Source organism: Anolis carolinensis, chromosome 3 (genome assembly GCF_035594765.1).
Source record: "Anolis carolinensis isolate JA03-04 chromosome 3, rAnoCar3.1.pri, whole genome shotgun sequence".
Lineage (NCBI taxonomy): Eukaryota > Metazoa > Chordata > Lepidosauria > Squamata > Dactyloidae > Anolis > Anolis carolinensis.
In genome coordinates this window covers 87341653-87360398 of record NC_085843.1, presented here as the reverse complement: position 1 = coordinate 87360398, position 18746 = coordinate 87341653, and the positions used below count along the sequence as shown (strand labels likewise).

Genomic DNA, 18746 nt, shown 5'->3' with positions numbered 1-18746 from the left:
AAGGTGAACCCTTCGCATTTTGGTGGCAGCGGTGGGATCCAAAAAGGTTCCATCCCTGTCATCACATCAAGTCTTCACATAATTGGTGGCAGCGGTGGGATCTGAAGGGATTCCATTCTCTGCCACGTCAAGTCTTCGCAACTTTACATAAACTGTCCAGACCCTCCTGGAAAACCGCAGCTTCTATGTGGAATTTCAGGGCAGGAAAAGTAGATGGAGGAGGCAAAAGAATGGTTTACCCCAAGGAAGTGTTCTTGCATCGACCTTGTTTAACATCTTCACGAACGATCAGCCACAACCACCACTCACAAAGAGCTTTATGTATGCTGATGACCTTGGCCTTACAACAAAAGCAAAAGATTTTGAAACAGTTGAAAACCAGCTCACTAATGCCTTGAAAGATCACTCCAGCTACTACAAAGAGAACCACCTGAAGCCTAACCCTGCCAAGACAGAAGTGTGCACTTTCCACAAACGTAACCGTGAAGCCAACAGGAAACTGAAAGTTACTTGGGAAGGCCAAGAGCTAGAACACTGTTTCCATCCTAAATATCTTTGTGTCACCTTAGATCGAACACTAACATATAGGAAACACTGCATGAACACCAAGCACAAAGTAGCTGCACGCAATAACATCCTACGGAAACTGACTGGCAGTGCATGGGGTGCAGACCCACAAGTAATAAGAACATCAGTCCTGGTCTTGTCTTTCTCAACTGCAGAGTATGCCTGTCCTGTCTGCCACAAGTCTGCCCATGCGAAGCAGGTGGACATAGCACTGAAAGAAACATGTAGAATAATCACAGGATGCCTTAAACCTAAACCTGTTGATAAACTCTATAAGCTAGCTGGCATTGCCCCTCCTGATGTGTGACGGGAAGTTGCTGCTAACTGTGAGAGAAATAAGGACGAACATTGTGAAAGCCACCCACTGCATGACTATCAGCCTCCTCCCACCAGACTCAAATCAAGTAAGGGCTTCATGAGAACCAGCACTCCTCTTGATGTTCCTCCAGCAACAGCAAGGGTGTCCCTCTGGGCAGCTAAACCAGGCAATCCCAACTGGATGGCCCCCCATGAGGGTCTGCCTCCAGGGGCAAACCAAGAATGGGCAACTTGGAAGTCCCTAAATAGACTGAGAAGCGGAGTGGGCAGATCAAAAGATCTGGCAAGATGGCACTACCTGGAGGAATCCTCCACTTTGTGTGACTGTGGAGCTGAATGAACAACTCCTCATATGTATGCTTGCCCACAATGCCCTGCCTCATGCACGGAGGAGGAGTTGTTTAAAGCTACAGACAATGCGGTCGCTGTTGCCCGCTTTTGGTCCAAAACTATTTAGCTGTTTGTGATTCCTTTATTTTATCACTTTTAAACTTATTATGCAATGCTTTTGACACGAAATAAATAAACCCCATAGGACACAAATGTGCACTAATAATTAAGCTACATGGCCAAAAGGCAATAGCAGCAGCTAAGCACTATCCAGCAAACTAACCCAAGTCCTGTCCAAGGTGCTGATCAATAGAAAGCATCCACATAAGAAAAAGAAAGCAGATTGTTATAAAATCTCTGGGGAATCTTTTGCTCCTTAGAGCTGAAGCTCTGATCATCTGAAGTTCAACCATTCTTCAAAGGTAGTCCCATGTAGAAAATGTTCCAGTAATTCAGGCAAAACTAACAACTAAATCATGTGTCACCATGATCAAGTCTGACTTCTCAAGGAATGGATGCAGCTGGTACACAAGTCTTTCCTGTGTTATTAAATTCATGTCTGCCACAAAGACTTAAGCTTCCAGGTTCAGGATTGAATCCAGTTAGGTAACCTGCATTTTCAGGGAGAGTGTTACCTCATCCAACACAGAGAGAATCTGTTTCCTGATTTGTCTCTGTCTTGTTTGGATGTTTTTTGCCATTAGGTCAACTAGGTACTAGTTTTTGTGGCGGACAGTGGAATGATCAGAGTGGAAGAACAAAACACCCTTCCTGTGTCATGGTCTGATCATTATCTGGTCAGTTTTAGACTTTCGGTGACCCTAAACCTCCGCAGGGGTGAAGGACAAATTAAGATTGTCCGCCCCAGGAGACTGATGGATCCGGAGGGATTCCTGAGGAATCTTGGGGTTCTTCCTGCCATGGAGCCTGGCGATCCTGTCGACGTCTTGGTCGATCTCTATAACAGGGAAGTGACCAGGGCGATAGATACGATCGCTCCCGAACGCCCCATCACGTTGCGTCATGACAGGCCGTCTCCCTGGTTCACCGAGGAGCTGGCTGTGATGAAGCATACGAGGAGGGGGCTAGAGCGCACTTGGAGGAGTTCTCGGGACGTGTCCGACCGAGCACGGGCTACAGTCTTTCTTAGGGCGTATACCGTGGCTATACGGGCAGCCAAGAAGTCCTATATGACTACCCGTATAGCGTCTGCAGCAAATAGATCATCGGAGTTGTTTCGGGTCGTTGGGGAACTCCTTCAACCACCTGTGGTGGAGGAGGCTTTTGACGACCCAGCAACTCGGTGTCGCGATTTCGCACACCATTTTGCAGACAAAGTCGCTCAGATACGCCTTGAGCTTGACTCCTATTTCACCACAGTGCCAGAGGAGGCGATTGAGGCATCTGCTTGTCCAATTTTGTGGGATTCTTTTAGGCTTGTTCTTCCTGAGAACGTGGTGGAGGTCCTTGGGGCTGTGGGGGCAACCATGTCAGCTCTGGACCCTTGCCCGTCTTGGCTAATTAAATCAGCCAGGGAGGGGCTGGTTGATTGGTTTGTGTTGATCATTAATGCATCACTGGAGCAGGGGGTTTTTCCATCTTATCTGAAACAAGCTATGGTTCGTCCACTCCTTAAAAAGGTTTCCCTTGACTCTACGATGCTGAACAATTTCAGACCAATCTCCAACCTCCCTTTCTTGGGTAAGGTGCTGGAGCGGGTGGTTGCCTCCCAGCTCCAGGGCTTTCTAGATGACATCAACTACCTAGATCAGTCACAATCTGGTTTCAGGCCTGGTCACAGCACCGAGACAGCCTTGGTCGCCTTGGTGGATGACCTCCGTAGAGAGCTGGACAGGGGGAGTGTGACCCTGTTGGTTCTCTTGGACATCTCAGCGGCTTTCGATACCATCGATCATGGTATCCTTCTGGGACGACTCTCTGGGATGGGTCTCGGGGGCACGGTTTTGTCGTGGCTCCGATCCTTCCTGGAGGGTCGATCCCAGATGGTGAAGCTGGGAGACGCCTGCTCGGACCCCTGGCCTTTGAGCTGTGGGGTCCTGCAAGGTTCTACTCTGTCTCCCATGCTCTTTAACATCTACATGAAACCGCTGGGAGAGGTCATCCGGAGTTTTGGAGTTGGGTGTCACCTCTATGCAGATGACGCACAACTCTACTACTCTTTTCCACCTAATTCCAAGGAGGCCTCTCGGGTGCTGGACGAGTGCCTGGCCGCTGTGTCTATCTGGATAAGGAGGAACAAGCTGAAGATCAATCCCGGCAAGACAGAGGTCCTCCTGGTTGATCGTAAACCTGAACGGGGTATAGGGTGGCAACCTGTGCTGGACGGGGTTACACTCCCCCTGAAGCCACAGGTCCGCAGTCTGGGAGTCCTCTTGGATTCATCGCTTACGCTGGAGGCTCAGGCGACGGCGGTGTCTGGGAGGGCCTTCGCACAATTGAGACTCGTGCGCCAACTGCAACCGTACCTCGCGAAGGCTGATCTGGCCGGGGTGGTCCACACCTTGGTCACCTCCAGACTGGACTACTGTAATGCGCTCTACGTGGGGCTGCCCTTGAAAACGGCTCGGAAGTTCCAACTGGTCCAACGAGCGGCAGCCAGGATGTTAACTGGGGCCCCTTACAGAGAGAGGTCAACCCTCCTGTTTAGGGAGCTCCACTGGCTGCCATTTATTTACCGAGCCCAATTTAAGGTGCAGGTGCTTACCTACAAAGCCCTGAACGGTTTGGGACCATCCTACCTCCGTGACCGCATCTTTGTCTACGAACCCACGCGTTCACTTCGGTCATCTGGAGAGACCCTGCTTGTGATCCCGCCTGCGTCGCAAGCGCGGTTGGTGGGGACACGAGACAGGGCCTTCTCTGTGGTGGCCCCCCGACTCTGGAGCACCCTCCCCAAGGATCTCAGACAGGCCCCTACATTGGCAGTCTTCAGAAAGAATTTGAAGACCTGGCTGTTCCAATGTGCCTTCCCAGATTAATGGGAAATCTCCAATACCAAGTCCCATAAGCACTTTATTAGAACTAAGATCGCATATCGCACTCTGCACTTGCCCTATAACCCTTATATATCACCTGTCACATCAGCACTTTTAATCTTGTACCCATTACTCTGGCCCGGCCCAGTTCTATTGTGTTCTAGCGTATTGTTATTGCTTGTGGTTTATACTTTTTTAATTGTCTTAATTTGCCTTTTGTTTGTATTGCTACATTATGTGTTGAGGCCTTGGCCTTTGTAAGCCGCATCGAGTCCTTCGGGAGATGCTAGCGGGGTACAAATAAAGTTTAATAATAATAATAATAATTAATAACTTTAACTTATGTTAGCCTTATGAATAAGATGGCTAAACACTTTGTTCACCCGCATTCAGTCTATTATGGATGACCAGCACACATTTAAAACCAAAACAGCTTCCTTGAACTGAGGTGGAAAGGAGTTACATAACCAAGAGTCATCCACATACTTATGGTACCAGCCCTCAAACTCCTAACAAACCCTCTCAGTGGTATCATGTTTATGTTAAGTATCCATAGCATTGAAAAGGGACAAATACAGGGTGAAAGGAAGAAATGTGCCAAGTGGAAGACACATCAAGCAAATTCTTGTCGTGACTGCCTTCTATCTATAAATTTATGTAAAAGACCAATGTGGATCTAGAATAGGTTTCCACAGGCATTTACAGATCCAACCCCTGGAAGGCAATCATAGGCTAACACAGATGATTGACCATGATGTGGCTATGTCTGTTTATATTGTTATTTTAAAGCTAATTGTATTGTTTTAATCTATTTCTGTAAACCGCTCTGAGCCAAACTGGGAGTAGCGGTATACAAGTCTAATAAATAAATAAATAAATATGATGTGAAATAGCACAAGGGACAAGACCAAGATCTGAGGAAACTCGCAGGCTAATGGTCCAGGAATCAAATAGGAATCTCCTAGCATCCCCTTCTGGTTTTATGTCTCCTGGGAGGAAATAAGCAACTTTTAACTGGATTATGACAACTGAAATATAAATTGTTCCTCCACTTCCAGATCATCAACAACTCACTCAACACAGAAAATAAAGTTCAGAATGTGCCCAGAGGCATTAGATTTGTGAGATACAACTTGGAACAGATACATAATTGTCATTGAAAGCATGACATCCTGATTAACTCCTAGAAGTATAGTATCAACATGGATGTTAAAATCCCCCAGTATTTCAAGCTGTGGGGACCATAACAGCTAGCCCAGAGACCACCCCACTAGCTGAGCAGTGCAGTGGGCACGATACTACTCATCTTTTCTTGGCCACTCAGCTTTGGTACACAGATTTTGTCTCTCAACAAACCATAAGAGTAAGTTTGTGTGCATCAATAGCAAATCAGAAAGTTATGAAACACATGAAATCTTTCATAACAGCCCTAGCTATGCTAGCTACATCTATTACTTTCATTATGCAGCTTTCACTGATACAGTCCTAACATGCTACATATTAACAAATCCTTTAAATTGCAAAGTGCCTAGATATAATAACGCATTTAAGCATGCAGTAATGTAAGTTACCAAGGCATGACAAATGTTGGCTACAATTTCTCTTCCAGCGGACAAAGCAGCTGATATACCAGCTGGAGAAGTGTACTCCAATTCACAGTTGCAAACCAAGCAACCAAGAGCAATGCAAAGTCGAAGTAACATTTTCAAATATTCCAAAAGAGATAACATGCTCCAACCCAGAATTGAAACATTCTAAACTGAATAAACATTATCTAAACAGATAAAAAATTAATCTCCATTCTCCAGATAACTAAACCTAATGTTTTCAGAAAATATTAAAGGGCATGGAATACAAGTGCCAAAGTTTGGAGAGGTTTTGATATTATTATTATTATTATTATTATTATTATTATTATTATTATTATTATTATTATGTTTATTATGTTTATTTATATCCCGCTTTTTCTCTCCATACAAAGACTCAAAGCAGCTCACAATTTAAAGAATTACAATAAAACTTAAAATATACAAACATAAAAATATTAAAACAGTATTAAACATAATTAATATTTAAAATAGTTCAAGTTGAAACCATAAAAGCATAAAAAACCACAGCTAGATATTAAACACTTTCATCTTTAAATGCCTGATGAATAAAAAGGTCTTGGCCCGCTCTCTCATTCCCATCAATCGAGCTTGAGATGGAGGTGGGACCAAAAGAAAGGCCTCTCCTGAAAATCTCAGGGTCCGGGCAGGTTCGTACAAGGGGATGCATGTCAGCGTGGGGGTCAGGGTGCATGCTGGGTGAGTTTCTTCAAACTCCATCGACCATCTGCTCCAGCACCCTGATGAATTGGTTGCAATTGTCTGCCTCACCAATTCCTGTTCAATGTCAGACTCAAACACATCAGTAGTCTGAAGTCCAAACATTCATTTCAGTATCTATAATACATATTTACAAAGCTTAGCAAAAGCCATCACTCTGAGCTGGCATTCTGCTATAGCCTCTTGCCTCGGCAAGCACCAGCTCAACACACAGAGAGATAAGAAAACACATTTACTGTATTTATTTATTTATTTATTTATTCAGTCTGCAGGAAGTTCCGACCTCCAAAGCCGGAAACCATGCCCCATAGGTCATAGCAGTCACAACAGGCTGTCAATCAAACCTAGCCTGCTGTTAACTGTTTCATTGCAAAACAGCAGAAAACACTTGATTTACATTTCATACACATACAACCATAATCCAACAATGCAGTCAGCCAAATAGCCTGAGCCTGAACTATCTGAACTGTCTTGTCTGGATCATGTTTCAATTTGTTTGCCCTCATCTCATCCATTACTGAAGACAGACACCGGTTTAGGGTGAGGACAGCTTCCTTGGCTTTAAGTGGAAAGCAGTAGTAGAGTTGGGCATCATCTGCACATAGGTGGCACTGAACTGATGACCTCTCCCAGCAGTTTTACACACACACACACACACACACACACACACACACACACACACACACACACATACACACACACACAGCATGAGGGACAAAATGGAACCCTGAAGAACCCTACAGGACAACAGCCAGGGTTTTGATCAGGAGTCCCCCAGCATTACATTCTGGGTATGGCCTTCTAGGAAGGACTAGAACCACAATAAGGAAAGGAAGGAAACCATGGTCAATGGTATTGAAAGCCACTGAGAGGTTCAGAAGAACCAACAGGGACACACTCCCCTGGCTAGCTCTCTGCGTAGGTCATCCACCAAGCTGACCAGAGCTGTCTCTGTTCCATACTCAGGCCTGAAACCAGATTGAAATGGACCTAGATAATCCCTATCATTCAGAAATCTTTGGAGTTGGGAGGCCACCACATGCTCCAAAACCTTATTGGTTTATTCCAGGAAGGCATAATTAATACAAAACATGCTTTATTTTACTTGGTGACTAATGATAACTGTGTACACGTGTCTTTATGTACATGATGACTTATGGTGACCCCATAAGGGGTTTCATAGACAAGGAATACTGAGAGGTGGTTATGCCAGTTACTTCTTCTAAAATATAGTCTCCTCTCCAAGTGTTAATCAGAGCTGATCCTGCTTAGCTTCCAAGATCAGACAAAATCTGGTGCCTTTAGAGTATTTAGGACATATAATAACTATAGTTGGCTTAAAATGGAAGTACAACCATTTGTTCTTTTTGCAATAACTGTGCTCAAAGTACAGAAGAACGAGTGAGGACAAGGTCCACCTAACATAATTCCTACAATAAACAACCAGTATACACAAATGGAGTCAGTCTTCAGAATTCCCTCTTCCTCACTGTCAGTAAACAATATTAATCATTTTCTCTGAAAATACAAGGTCAGTAGGTGATAGTGTCACGGATGGATGTTATTATTTCAAATTTGTTTGTATTGTTGTAAAAACTGGATAGTGAAGAAAGCTGATAGGAAAAAAATCTGGAGTTCTATGGAGACCATCAACTAGAAAAATAAACAGAATGAATCTTAGGACAAATCAAGTCTGAGCTCTCCCTAGAAACCAAGATGACAAAATTGATTCTTGCTTTCAGATCACAAGAAGACATTAGAAAAGGCAGTAATGCTTGGTAAGGCAATAAGAAATGAAATAGACTGAATCAAGGAAGCCACAGACTTGAGACTGAAGAATCTGAGCAGAGCATCTGAAAGGTCTCTAAATCAAGAGGGTCACCTTAAGTCACAGCCGACTTGGCAACAATTAACAATGGATGTAGACCTCTTGTCTCCATCATACAGGGACAGGAAGCAGTGTGAAAATGACATTTGTTACTAAAATAAGCCAGTGAGGGAAGAATCACTGCCCTTCAGGCCACATAACAATTCCACATGCTGCAGTCCTTGGAAAAACTGTTCTTTTGGGCAGTACCTCTTGGCACAGTTTTCATTAGGATCACAAATCCTGTTTGTTAAGCTTTTCTTTATTTTTAAGAATGTTGGGTCTAACACTGTTTCTGGTTAGTTCCAAAAAATCGCACTGGCCATCACATTTAGATATGTCAAAATAACTGTACACAATCATCATGAGGTGTAAACTACAATTGAAACCAACCCATACATATTTGGGTTGAAATAGGTTACTTCCTCCATTTCTAGACTTGGGCAGTATGTTCTCTTTCACCTAACCTCATACTTGTATACTGTTCAGAGCTATAGTCTATCTGGGTCTCATGACTAGCAAAACATTATGTGTTAGGCAGAGAAAAGTTTAGAAAAGGCAATTTATAAATAAATAATAATAATATTAAACTTTATTTATACCCTGCCACCATCTCCCTGAAGGGACTCGAGGTGGCTCACAAAGGCACAATAATATTGTTTCAAAATTGATTAGAGAAAATAGTTTACAGACACTATTAAAAGGATTTCACATTCTTCCTACACCAAGTAAACAATGAAAAATCGAAAGTTTTGAGAACAATAAGACATGAAAACTCATGTAAGCTGGATGTTATTTGCCATTAGGTGTGCTTTAAATTATGCCAACTTTGCCTTCCACTTTGCTGAGCATTTTTGTCTTTTTCAATGCACTGTGTTGTCCTATAACATGTCAAGAATAAGATAGTGTCCATTTAGTCATCTTGGCTTCCAGTGAGAGACCTATTTGTCTTTTTAGCAAACAATAATTGCTGCAGAACTAGCAAAGAAATAATAATAACAACAACAACAACAACAACAACAACAACAACAACAACAACAACTTTATTTTTGTACCCTGTCTCCATCTCCCCGCAGGGACTTGGGGCAGCTAACATGGGGCCAAGCCCAGATAACCACAATAAAACAGGATAAAATACATACAAACAAGCATCATCAGCAAAAATGTAAACAGAATAAAACATCATTCTGAGCGATAATATAATAATTAAATAAAAACTGCCCTATAAAAGTGAAGCAGCAATTTAAAATGATAAAAGAACTGGGATAAAGTGCAAAAGTAATACTAAAGTTGGTCAGCCCATCAGCTATGATAAAAAAAACCCTGAAAGTGTTAATTAAAAGTGGCATTACAAAAAGTTCCAATACTAACCATAATCATGCTGAAAATAACTATATTTAGGTCATAAACAATGTGCTAATTTTGTATCAAAGACACAAAAGCTATATAATTTTCTTATGCATTACTTTAATGCCAGAAGAATATTTTGCACATTATTTTAAATGTCAATGCTTTTCTAACTCAGACTATTTTAATCTTACTACTAAAAGATCAAATTCAGCACTGCAGTCACAATCAGTGCTACAGAAAGAATTGTACTGGCATTCATAGCTTTCACGTTTTCACTGGTGTAATAAAACACTACAATCGGAATAGTACATGGTACTTTTATGAAGGTGAATAAGTCATGCAATTGACTTTAAATATGCTCTTTTCAAAATATGCCTTAGTTCTCTATGAATTTGAAAAGCCTATTTTGGCAAAAGCCATTTACTTCTCACAGAAATGTCTAAACCATTTAATTTGTAAATGACACGAAGCCTCTTCCATGAAAATAAAATAGTATTGCAAGAATACTAGTTAAAACTTTTGATAATTCTTTCTTACCTTTCTCACAGTCTTTCCATATAATTTTCCGCATCTTCTCAAAATGTCTATTCATCCAAGCAAGAATAATTCTTTCAGATGAAGAATATATATTACTAGATAAAGATTCAGCACTTATTTTTGGTACATGTTCTATGTCTTCTGAATTTTCCTGACGATTGCTCCCAAGAAAAGAGACACGCTGGAGAACCAAAATCTGAAATAGACATTATTTCTTCTATAAAATAAGCATTTAAAAATCTAGCTGACTTCAATGATAGTTGTCCACTAGATACCTTAGCTAGAATGCGACATCAAATTAATTGCTAGCTCTTCTAAAATAAGGATTTAGAAGTTTCCCTTCAATTTCCAATCTGTGATTAGTAAGGGACATACGCTTTTTCTATTAATACTAGACAGAGAACTAAGTACTGGGGGCAGAATGTGTTTTCTAACAATCATATATTGTATCTTCTCTCCTTGAGGGCTTTTGGCATTTAAAATATTCTAACCTAAATGTTAAAAAAAAAGTATGGTCCATTGGCCCAAGGCTATTTTTGTGAACCTGCAAGGATCCCCAAACCCACCTGCAATATTATGCATTTAAAATGTCCCAAAATGAACAATAATGTTCCCAAAAGCTTCTGGAAAGTATTCTGGACAATTATTTTATTGCACTGATAGCTTTTTTTTGCAACTCTTTCCCTTTACTAGAACCAGGTAGATTTTTTTTCGAAAACAGGAAATGGCCACCCACAGTTTTAATTTCAAATGCAATTCTCCACTGTGCCTAGAAACAGTGCAGCAAAATGGCCAAGAGTGTCCTCAGAGCCGAATCAGTTCCACCCCCATATTGGAATAGCAGTGAAGATGTATGGACTAGCCCTTCAGAGCCCATGGGATAAAAGCACCTTGCTAGCAATTACAACCCTGATACAATTTTGCCAAAACCATAACCTTCTGCATTCTATTCAGAAATAAGACCCATTGTTTTCAATGAAGAATGCTCTCAAGTTAAATGGCTATAGGATCGCAGTTGACTGCTTTCCTACTAAACCCAGAGGGAAGCACTTTGAGATAACATGCACTAGGTTTTATTGCTAAATAATTATAATCTGTGACTAGCACTTACATCCTTCCCACTTTTCGAGGATTCAAAATATTTTATCCACTGCCAACACCTGGAAATAATTGTTAGGGAGAGTGCTCTCATCATGATGAGAGTGCTCTCATCAACAGCATCTCACAGAGAGGCAATCCATGCAATCTTCCCATCCTTCCATATATGCATCTGTATTTTTACCAATGCTGTGGGCTGTGGTGGAAGGAAAGGCCAACTGAAGATATTTTACAGCCTCATGCTTTAGAACCAGAGATCTTTGCCTGTTGAATACAGAACTCTGCACTACTGATGTATTATGCAAACAGCAAGGCTTAATTGATTGATAATGGAATGAATCACATTGGTACTCATATTCCTCATAGGCAAACTCTATACCAATAGTGCAATGACCTCCTTGTAATAAGACCTATAATTGACATAATCACTATGGCTGCAGTACCAAAACAACATTCATCCCAATGGCAATCAGTCTTGTAACAATACTTATGACAACAAGCCAGTGATTACTATCTGTAAGTATCATACTGTGTAGAGCCAGTATATGAGGTTGAAGGGGTAGAATACTGTCAATGTTATAGAATCATAGAATCATAGAAAAGTAGAGTTGGAAGAGACCGAGCCTCCACCACAGTCTGGGGAGAGAGTTCCACTGCCGAACAGCCCTCACAGTGAGGAAATTCTTCCTGATATTCAGGTGGAATCTCCTTTCCTGTGGTTTGAAGCCATTGTTGCGTGTCCTAGTCTGCAGGGCAGCAGAAATCAAGCTTGCTCCCTCCTCCCTATGACTTCCCTTCAAGTATTTGTACATGGCTATCATGTCTCCTCTCAGCCTTCTCTTCTGCAGGCTAAACATGCCTAGTTCTTTAAGCCGTTCAATGTTGATCAGAACAATGTAGTGGAAGATCATTCTCAAAAGGAGGCACTGCAAGAGACTGGGCCTCACAAGCTAATGGAACCAACACTGGAACTGATAGAAGGCTGAACAGAAGAAAATTGTGACTTGGAAGATGGTACACATCCTTTGCCTACTTTTTTTATGTGACCTTTTTATAATCTATGCATGGTGGTATAAATAAAGGTCTCCAGACTAGAAGGTTGTTGAGTGAATACAAGATAGAGCCTCTACTTCAACTGCTCAAACTAATACTGCGTGAGTCTTTTTTTAAAATATTTTTATTGATATTATCTTATATTTCATGTTGTGAGTATATTGCACATTTAATACAAACATTCATACCTACACATCATTTATCTCTTATCACATTTCTCCATCCTCTTCCCTTCTATATTGTCTACTCACATATCTAATATATCATCATTCTATTCATTCTTTTTTTCCCTTCCCTCCCCCTCCCCCCTCACCCCCCATCCCTACCTCTTACCACAATTCTATTAGAAATTTAACTCCAACCATGAGCACAACTTTTCCCATTTCTGTACAATAGTTACATTGGCTTCGCCTCTTTTTATCCAATCTGAATATATTGTCCATTTCTCTTTAATTTCCCTCAATTTAACTTCCTTCTTATCCTCAGAGGTTACATTTGCAATAATTTCTGATTGGATCTGGTCAAACAAATAATTGTTCCAATTCACCATATTCCACTTTTTTTAGTCTCGCCAGCCCCAAGCTATTACTGCCTTCCCTGCAAGAATCATAGCTTTGAATAGATCTTGATATTTTACGTTAATCTTATTGTTCCCTAATATCCCCATCAACATTAATTTCATGTTTACTTGGAGTGATATTCTGAATAATTGCTCTATTTTCCCCGTTATTTTTTCCCCAAAATGTTTTTACCCTTGGACATTCCCACCACATGTGGGCGTACCATCCCTTGCCTATTCCACAATGCCAACATTTTGAATTTTTATCCCTGATCATATTTGCTAATTGTGCTGGGGTACAATACCATTTCCATATGAATTTTCTTTCAATTTCTTTGTACTTCTCGATTTTGATTTTTGTGGCCTCTCTTTTTAAGTTCTCTATTGTTTGTCTTGTAAGTACCCCCTCTTTTTGCCATTGGTCTTGTAATGTTCTTATGATATATTCCTCATCTTTGATCATCCCTTTGTATATTACTCCCACCAGCCCTTTCTCTGAAGTCTGTGCTTTCTTAATTATGTCTTCCATCATACTCTCCTTAACTATACATTCTCCATATTTCCCTTGTTTCAGTTTATTATATAGTTCTAATATCTTAATCCAATTTTTATCTCCCATCTTATCTATTATTCTATTTATGGGGATAAGATGGCCATTCATATCGTATAAATCTTTAATCCTATAGTATCCTTTGGCCTTCATTTCTCTCCACCAGCCGGAATCAAACTCCTTCTCATGAAGGCTTTCAATTGGGGTCCATTTTGATATTCCTGGCATCCATTTAAATTTCCATTTTTTCCAAATTTTTAATGACCATTTTCTGGGGCCTCTTGTTCTTTTAATGCTTATTTCCAAGTTTCTTGTAAAAATTCCAAAACTTGCCTCTCTCTTATTAACTCCTTCCTCTATCTTAAACCATTTATCTCTTTTCTCTCTCATATTTTCGAATAATGATTTTATCTGGAATGCTTCATAGTACAGTTCTAAATTTGGGATGCCCCACCCCAGATCTTCCTGGTGTGTAAAGTATATTTTATTTGGTAGTCTAGACTTCTTTTCTCCTAAGATCCATTTCTTGATAATCCTATTCCAAATATTTAATTGTCCTTGTTTAATTTCCAATGGAAGAACTTGGAATAAGTATAATAATTTAGGTATCAGGAACATTTTAGTTGCTTTTATTTTCCCTGAGGTGCTCAGATTTTTGTTTTTCCAATTTTCCATATTGTTAGAAATTTTCTTCCATGCCTGTTTATAATTAATCTCCACCATCCTTCCCATATTCTTATGTATAATCACTCCCAAATATTTTATTTTCTTCTTACCTATACCTATTTCTGTTATATTATTATATTATTATACTATTTCTCTTTTTTCTTTACATCAAAATACATAATTTCTGATTTCTTTATGTTTACCCCCAATCCTGTATTTTTTTTCAAAATCTGTTAGTATAATTTTTAATTCTCTAATTCCTATTAAAAGATGGGATAAAATTATCATAATGTCATCAGCATAAGTATTCAGCCTAATTTCCCCGCCATCAAATTTGAAGCCTTCTATCCTTACGCTGTTCCTTATTCTGTCTGCCAAGATCTCAATACACATTATAAATAGATGTGGCGATAGCAGGCAGCCTTGCCTGACTCCTCTTTGAATGGGAAACTCATTTGACAAGCCCTCATTGACTCTAACCACAGCCTCACTTTCCCTATATAGTTCTCTGATTGCATTTATAAATGGATTTCCTATTCCAAATTTAATCATTGTCTCCCATAGAAATTCATGATTTATTGTATCAAATGCTTTATATATATCCAATTTTAAAAATGCTAATTTCTTTCCTTGTCTGTGCTCCATTATGTTTATTATATTTCTGATTGGATGTCCAATTTGCCTCCCTTTCACAAATCCATATTGATCCTCTTTTATCACTTTAGGTAATACCTTTTCCAATCTATTTGCTAAAATTTTTGCAAATATTTTATAGTCTTGGTTTAATAAACTAATTGGTCTATATGAGCCTGTATCTTTTGGGTCTCTCCGTGGTTTCAATATGACTCTTATTTCCGCTTTCCTCCAAGTATTAGGGGCCTTTTCTCCCCTGATTATATTGATAAATAAGCTTTGCATTTCTGGGCCTAATATTTCTATAAATTCCTTATAAAATTTGGCTCGGAAACCGTCCAGTCCTGGGGATTTAGAATTTTTCAATTTCTTAACCACTTCCTTTATTTCCTGTTCTGGGATTTCCGAATTTAATCTTTGTTTTTCCTCCTCTCCTAACCTTATATCTAAATTTTCCTCCATATGACCTTTATTATCTTCCTTATATAATCTTTGATAAAATGAGGCGAATGTTTCTCTTATTTTAGCAGAATTATGAGTAATTTTGTTCCCTTGAGTCTTTATAGCCTTAATCTTCTGTTTTTCCTTTCTATTTTTCAGATATTTTACCAATCTCTTCATAGAATTAATATTAGATCTATGAATTTCATTTTTAACTAAATTTTTAACTAAATTTCAAATTGAAAAAAGTCCAATTCATCTAGTTCCTTTCTCAGCATTTCAATCTGGTTCTGTGTTTGAGCCTTAAACTTAATCTGTTGTTGTCCTTGGAGGTTTTTTCATAGAATCATAGAATAGTAGAGTTGGAAGAGACCTCATGGGCCATCTAGTCCAACCCCCCACTAAGAAGCAGGAATTCTTTTATCTTCTGAATTTTGTTTTGTCTATCTGCATACCATTTCTTTTTTATTAATCTCTCTTTGAGGATGCAATGTCCTCTGATCACAGCTTTTGCTGCATCCCATATTATGCTTTCTGAGGATGAACCCCTATTTTCTTGAAAATAATACCCAATTTGCTTGATCATATACTCTCTATCTTCCTTTCTCCCTGTAATTGTATTATTATATTTCCATATCTTATTTCTATGTTCTATATTAATCTCTAATTCCATTATTATTGGAGCATGATCTGAGAGCCAAATTCCTTATGTGTATATATTTCTTATTTCCATCTGTTTCTCTGACCATTATATAATCTATGCATGTATATTTTTTATACCTATTGGAATAGAATGTAGGATTAGCTTTCTTGTTGGCTATCTCAAATGCGTCTTTTAGTCCCCAGTTTCCTAATTTATATAAGTTCTGTTGGCTTATATCTAAATTGAAATCCCCTGTTAGAATAGTTTCTCCCTCATAGAAATTCTGAAGTTTTTTCAGGATTTTTCTCAAAAAAACGTTGCTGACCTTTATTGGGGGAGTATATATTAGCTATGGTAAATTTTTTATTGTCCATTTTAAATTTCAGCATTACATATCTTCCATCTGTATCTATGAGTTGATCTAATATCTCAAAATTAATAATATTATTCATAAGAATTGCTGTTCCTCTAGCTCTTTTGGTACCTCTAGCTTCAATAACTGTTTGCCAAGTATTAGAATTCAATAATGGGCATTGATTCCGTTTTGTGCGATTCTTGCAAACAAATTATGCTAGCTCCTTCTGCCTTGGATAATTTAATTAATCTATACTTTTTTAGATTCGACGACAAGCCATTCACATTCAAAGATATCAACTTAATAATCTTAACCATCACCTTTTACAATGAATTTTATTGTGTGCTCATGTGGATTATACTTTATTATGTCTATGTGGTTCCCTTCCCCCCTAGAAAGCGACCTTGTTTTAGGGAGGAATTTCCCTCCCTGTCCCATACATTTGACTTGCTGTGTTCCTCTTTCCCCCCTCCCCTCCTTAACATGATGTGTTCTCATTTACAGATTCTTTGTAGCCCAACATTTGTACATCTTTTTAACATCTACCATTTACTTTTTACACCCCATCTTTTTCAACTTTTGATAGTCTTAAACTTAAAGACTCTCCCCTGATCGGTCCATGCGAGGCTTTTTTCTCTGAAGTGAAGTTCCTTCTTCAGGGCAAGATAAGACTTCCTCTGGATCTTGGCTGCTTTGAGTTTCTCCCTCTCAATCTCCTTGCAGCATGGTGAGTCCAAGGTCATCCAGCATTCTGTCAGCCTCCTCTGCATTCCTTGCCATAAATCTCTTTCCATCCCGAAAGACGATAATAGTAGCTGGATATGCCCACGAAAATCTAATCTCATTCTCAAACAATGTTTTAGCCAATGGATTCATCTCTTTGCTCTGCTGAAGTGTTCCTGCTGAGAAGTCCTGCTTAACCCAGATCTTGCTGCCCCTGAATTGCAAGTCTTTAATTTTCCTTAGTTCTTTGTATACATAGTCTCTAATTTTTTCAGAGGCAAAGGCAATTATCACATCTCTTGGGTGATGATAGTTGCCCATAGGTCTATAAATTCTATGGGCACGTACAATGTCCTCAAGTTTAATGCTTAATTTATTTTCATTTAGCCAGCTCACCATAATTTCCACCAATTCTCCTGGTGTCGCTTGGACCTCATCAGGAATTCCAGCCAGTTTCAAGTTTCTCTGGTGAAATCTGCCATTCAGCTGAGTGAGTTGTCTCTCCATCTCATCAATCCTCGATTGGTTTTCATCAGCCTTTTTCTGTGCTGACTGTGCAGTTTTTTTTACTGCATGTATTTCTTGTTTCACTTCCTGAAGCTGATTATTAATTTGTTTGCTATCTGATCTGATAATATTCTCCATATCTTTCAATAATAGTCCCAATTCTTTTAGGCTTTGCGCCATCTTATCTTACCCTCCGGCAGTCCACTTCCACTTAGGCAATCCCTCGTAGTTCGAGGACGATAGTCCTTGGAGTCTTGGGGGTGGGTTCTTAGGTGGCTGAAGAGACCTATTCTTGACCCACATATTCTCCCGCAGTGAGGACATGGGTTTCCAGGTGGAAGGCGGTCCCGGTCGGGGTTGGCTTGACGGGCCTTCCTCTTGGCACATTTCTCCCTTAAGCCCTCCGTTCGTGCCTCTTCGAACTCCGCAGCACTGCTGGTTACAGCTGACCTCCAACTGGAGCGCTCAAGGGCCAGGGCTTCCCAGTTCTCAGTGTCTATGTTTTTAAGGTTGGCTTTGAGCCCATCTTTAAATCTCTTTTCCTGCCCACCAACATTCCGTTTCCCATTCTTGAGTTCGGAGTAGAGGAGCTGCTTTGGGAGACGGTGATTGGGCATTCGGACAACGTGGCCAGTCCAGCGGAGTTGATGGCGTAGGAGCATTGCTTCAATGCTGGTGGTCTTTGCTTCTTCCAGGATGCTGACATTTGTCCGCCTGTCTTCCCAAGAGATTTGCAGGATTTTCCTGAGGCAACGCTGATGGAAACGCTCCAGGAGTTTGGTGTGACGTCTGTAGACAGTCCACGTTTCGCAGGCGTAGAGCAGGGTTGGGAGGACAATGGCTTTATAAACAAGCACCTTGGTCTCTCTACGGATGTCCCCATCATCAAACACTCTCTGCTTCATATGGAAAAATGCTGCACTCGCAGAGCTCAGGTGGTGTTGTATTTCAGTGTCGATGTTGACTTTTGTGGAGAGATGGCTGCCAAGGTAGCGGAAATGGTCAACATTTTCTAATGTTACACTGTTAAGCTGTATTCCTGGCTTTGCAGAGGGATTAGCTGGTGCCTGTTGGAAGAGCACTTTGGTTTTCTCGATGTTCAGTGAGAGGCCGAGCTTCTCGTATGCTTCTGCGAAGGTGTTTAGAGTGGCTTGTAGATCTTCTTCTGAATGCGCACAGACTACATTGTCATCAGCATATTGGAGTTCTATAACAGATGTTGTGGT

At 40.2% G+C, this 18746-nt stretch overlaps 1 protein-coding gene across 8 annotated transcripts in view; it reads right to left on the bottom strand.

Annotated features, from left to right (window-relative positions):
* Positions 1-18746, bottom strand: part of cfap47 (cilia and flagella associated protein 47) — a 411656-nt gene that overhangs the window by 260755 nt on the left and 132155 nt on the right. For all 8 annotated transcript variants that reach the window (XM_003218926.3, XM_062977173.1, XM_062977171.1 and 5 more), the window contains exon 33: positions 10293-10488. In XM_003218926.3, coding sequence (XP_003218974.3) covers positions 10293-10488 — 196 coding nt within the window. The remainder of the gene's footprint in view (positions 1-10292; positions 10489-18746) is intronic.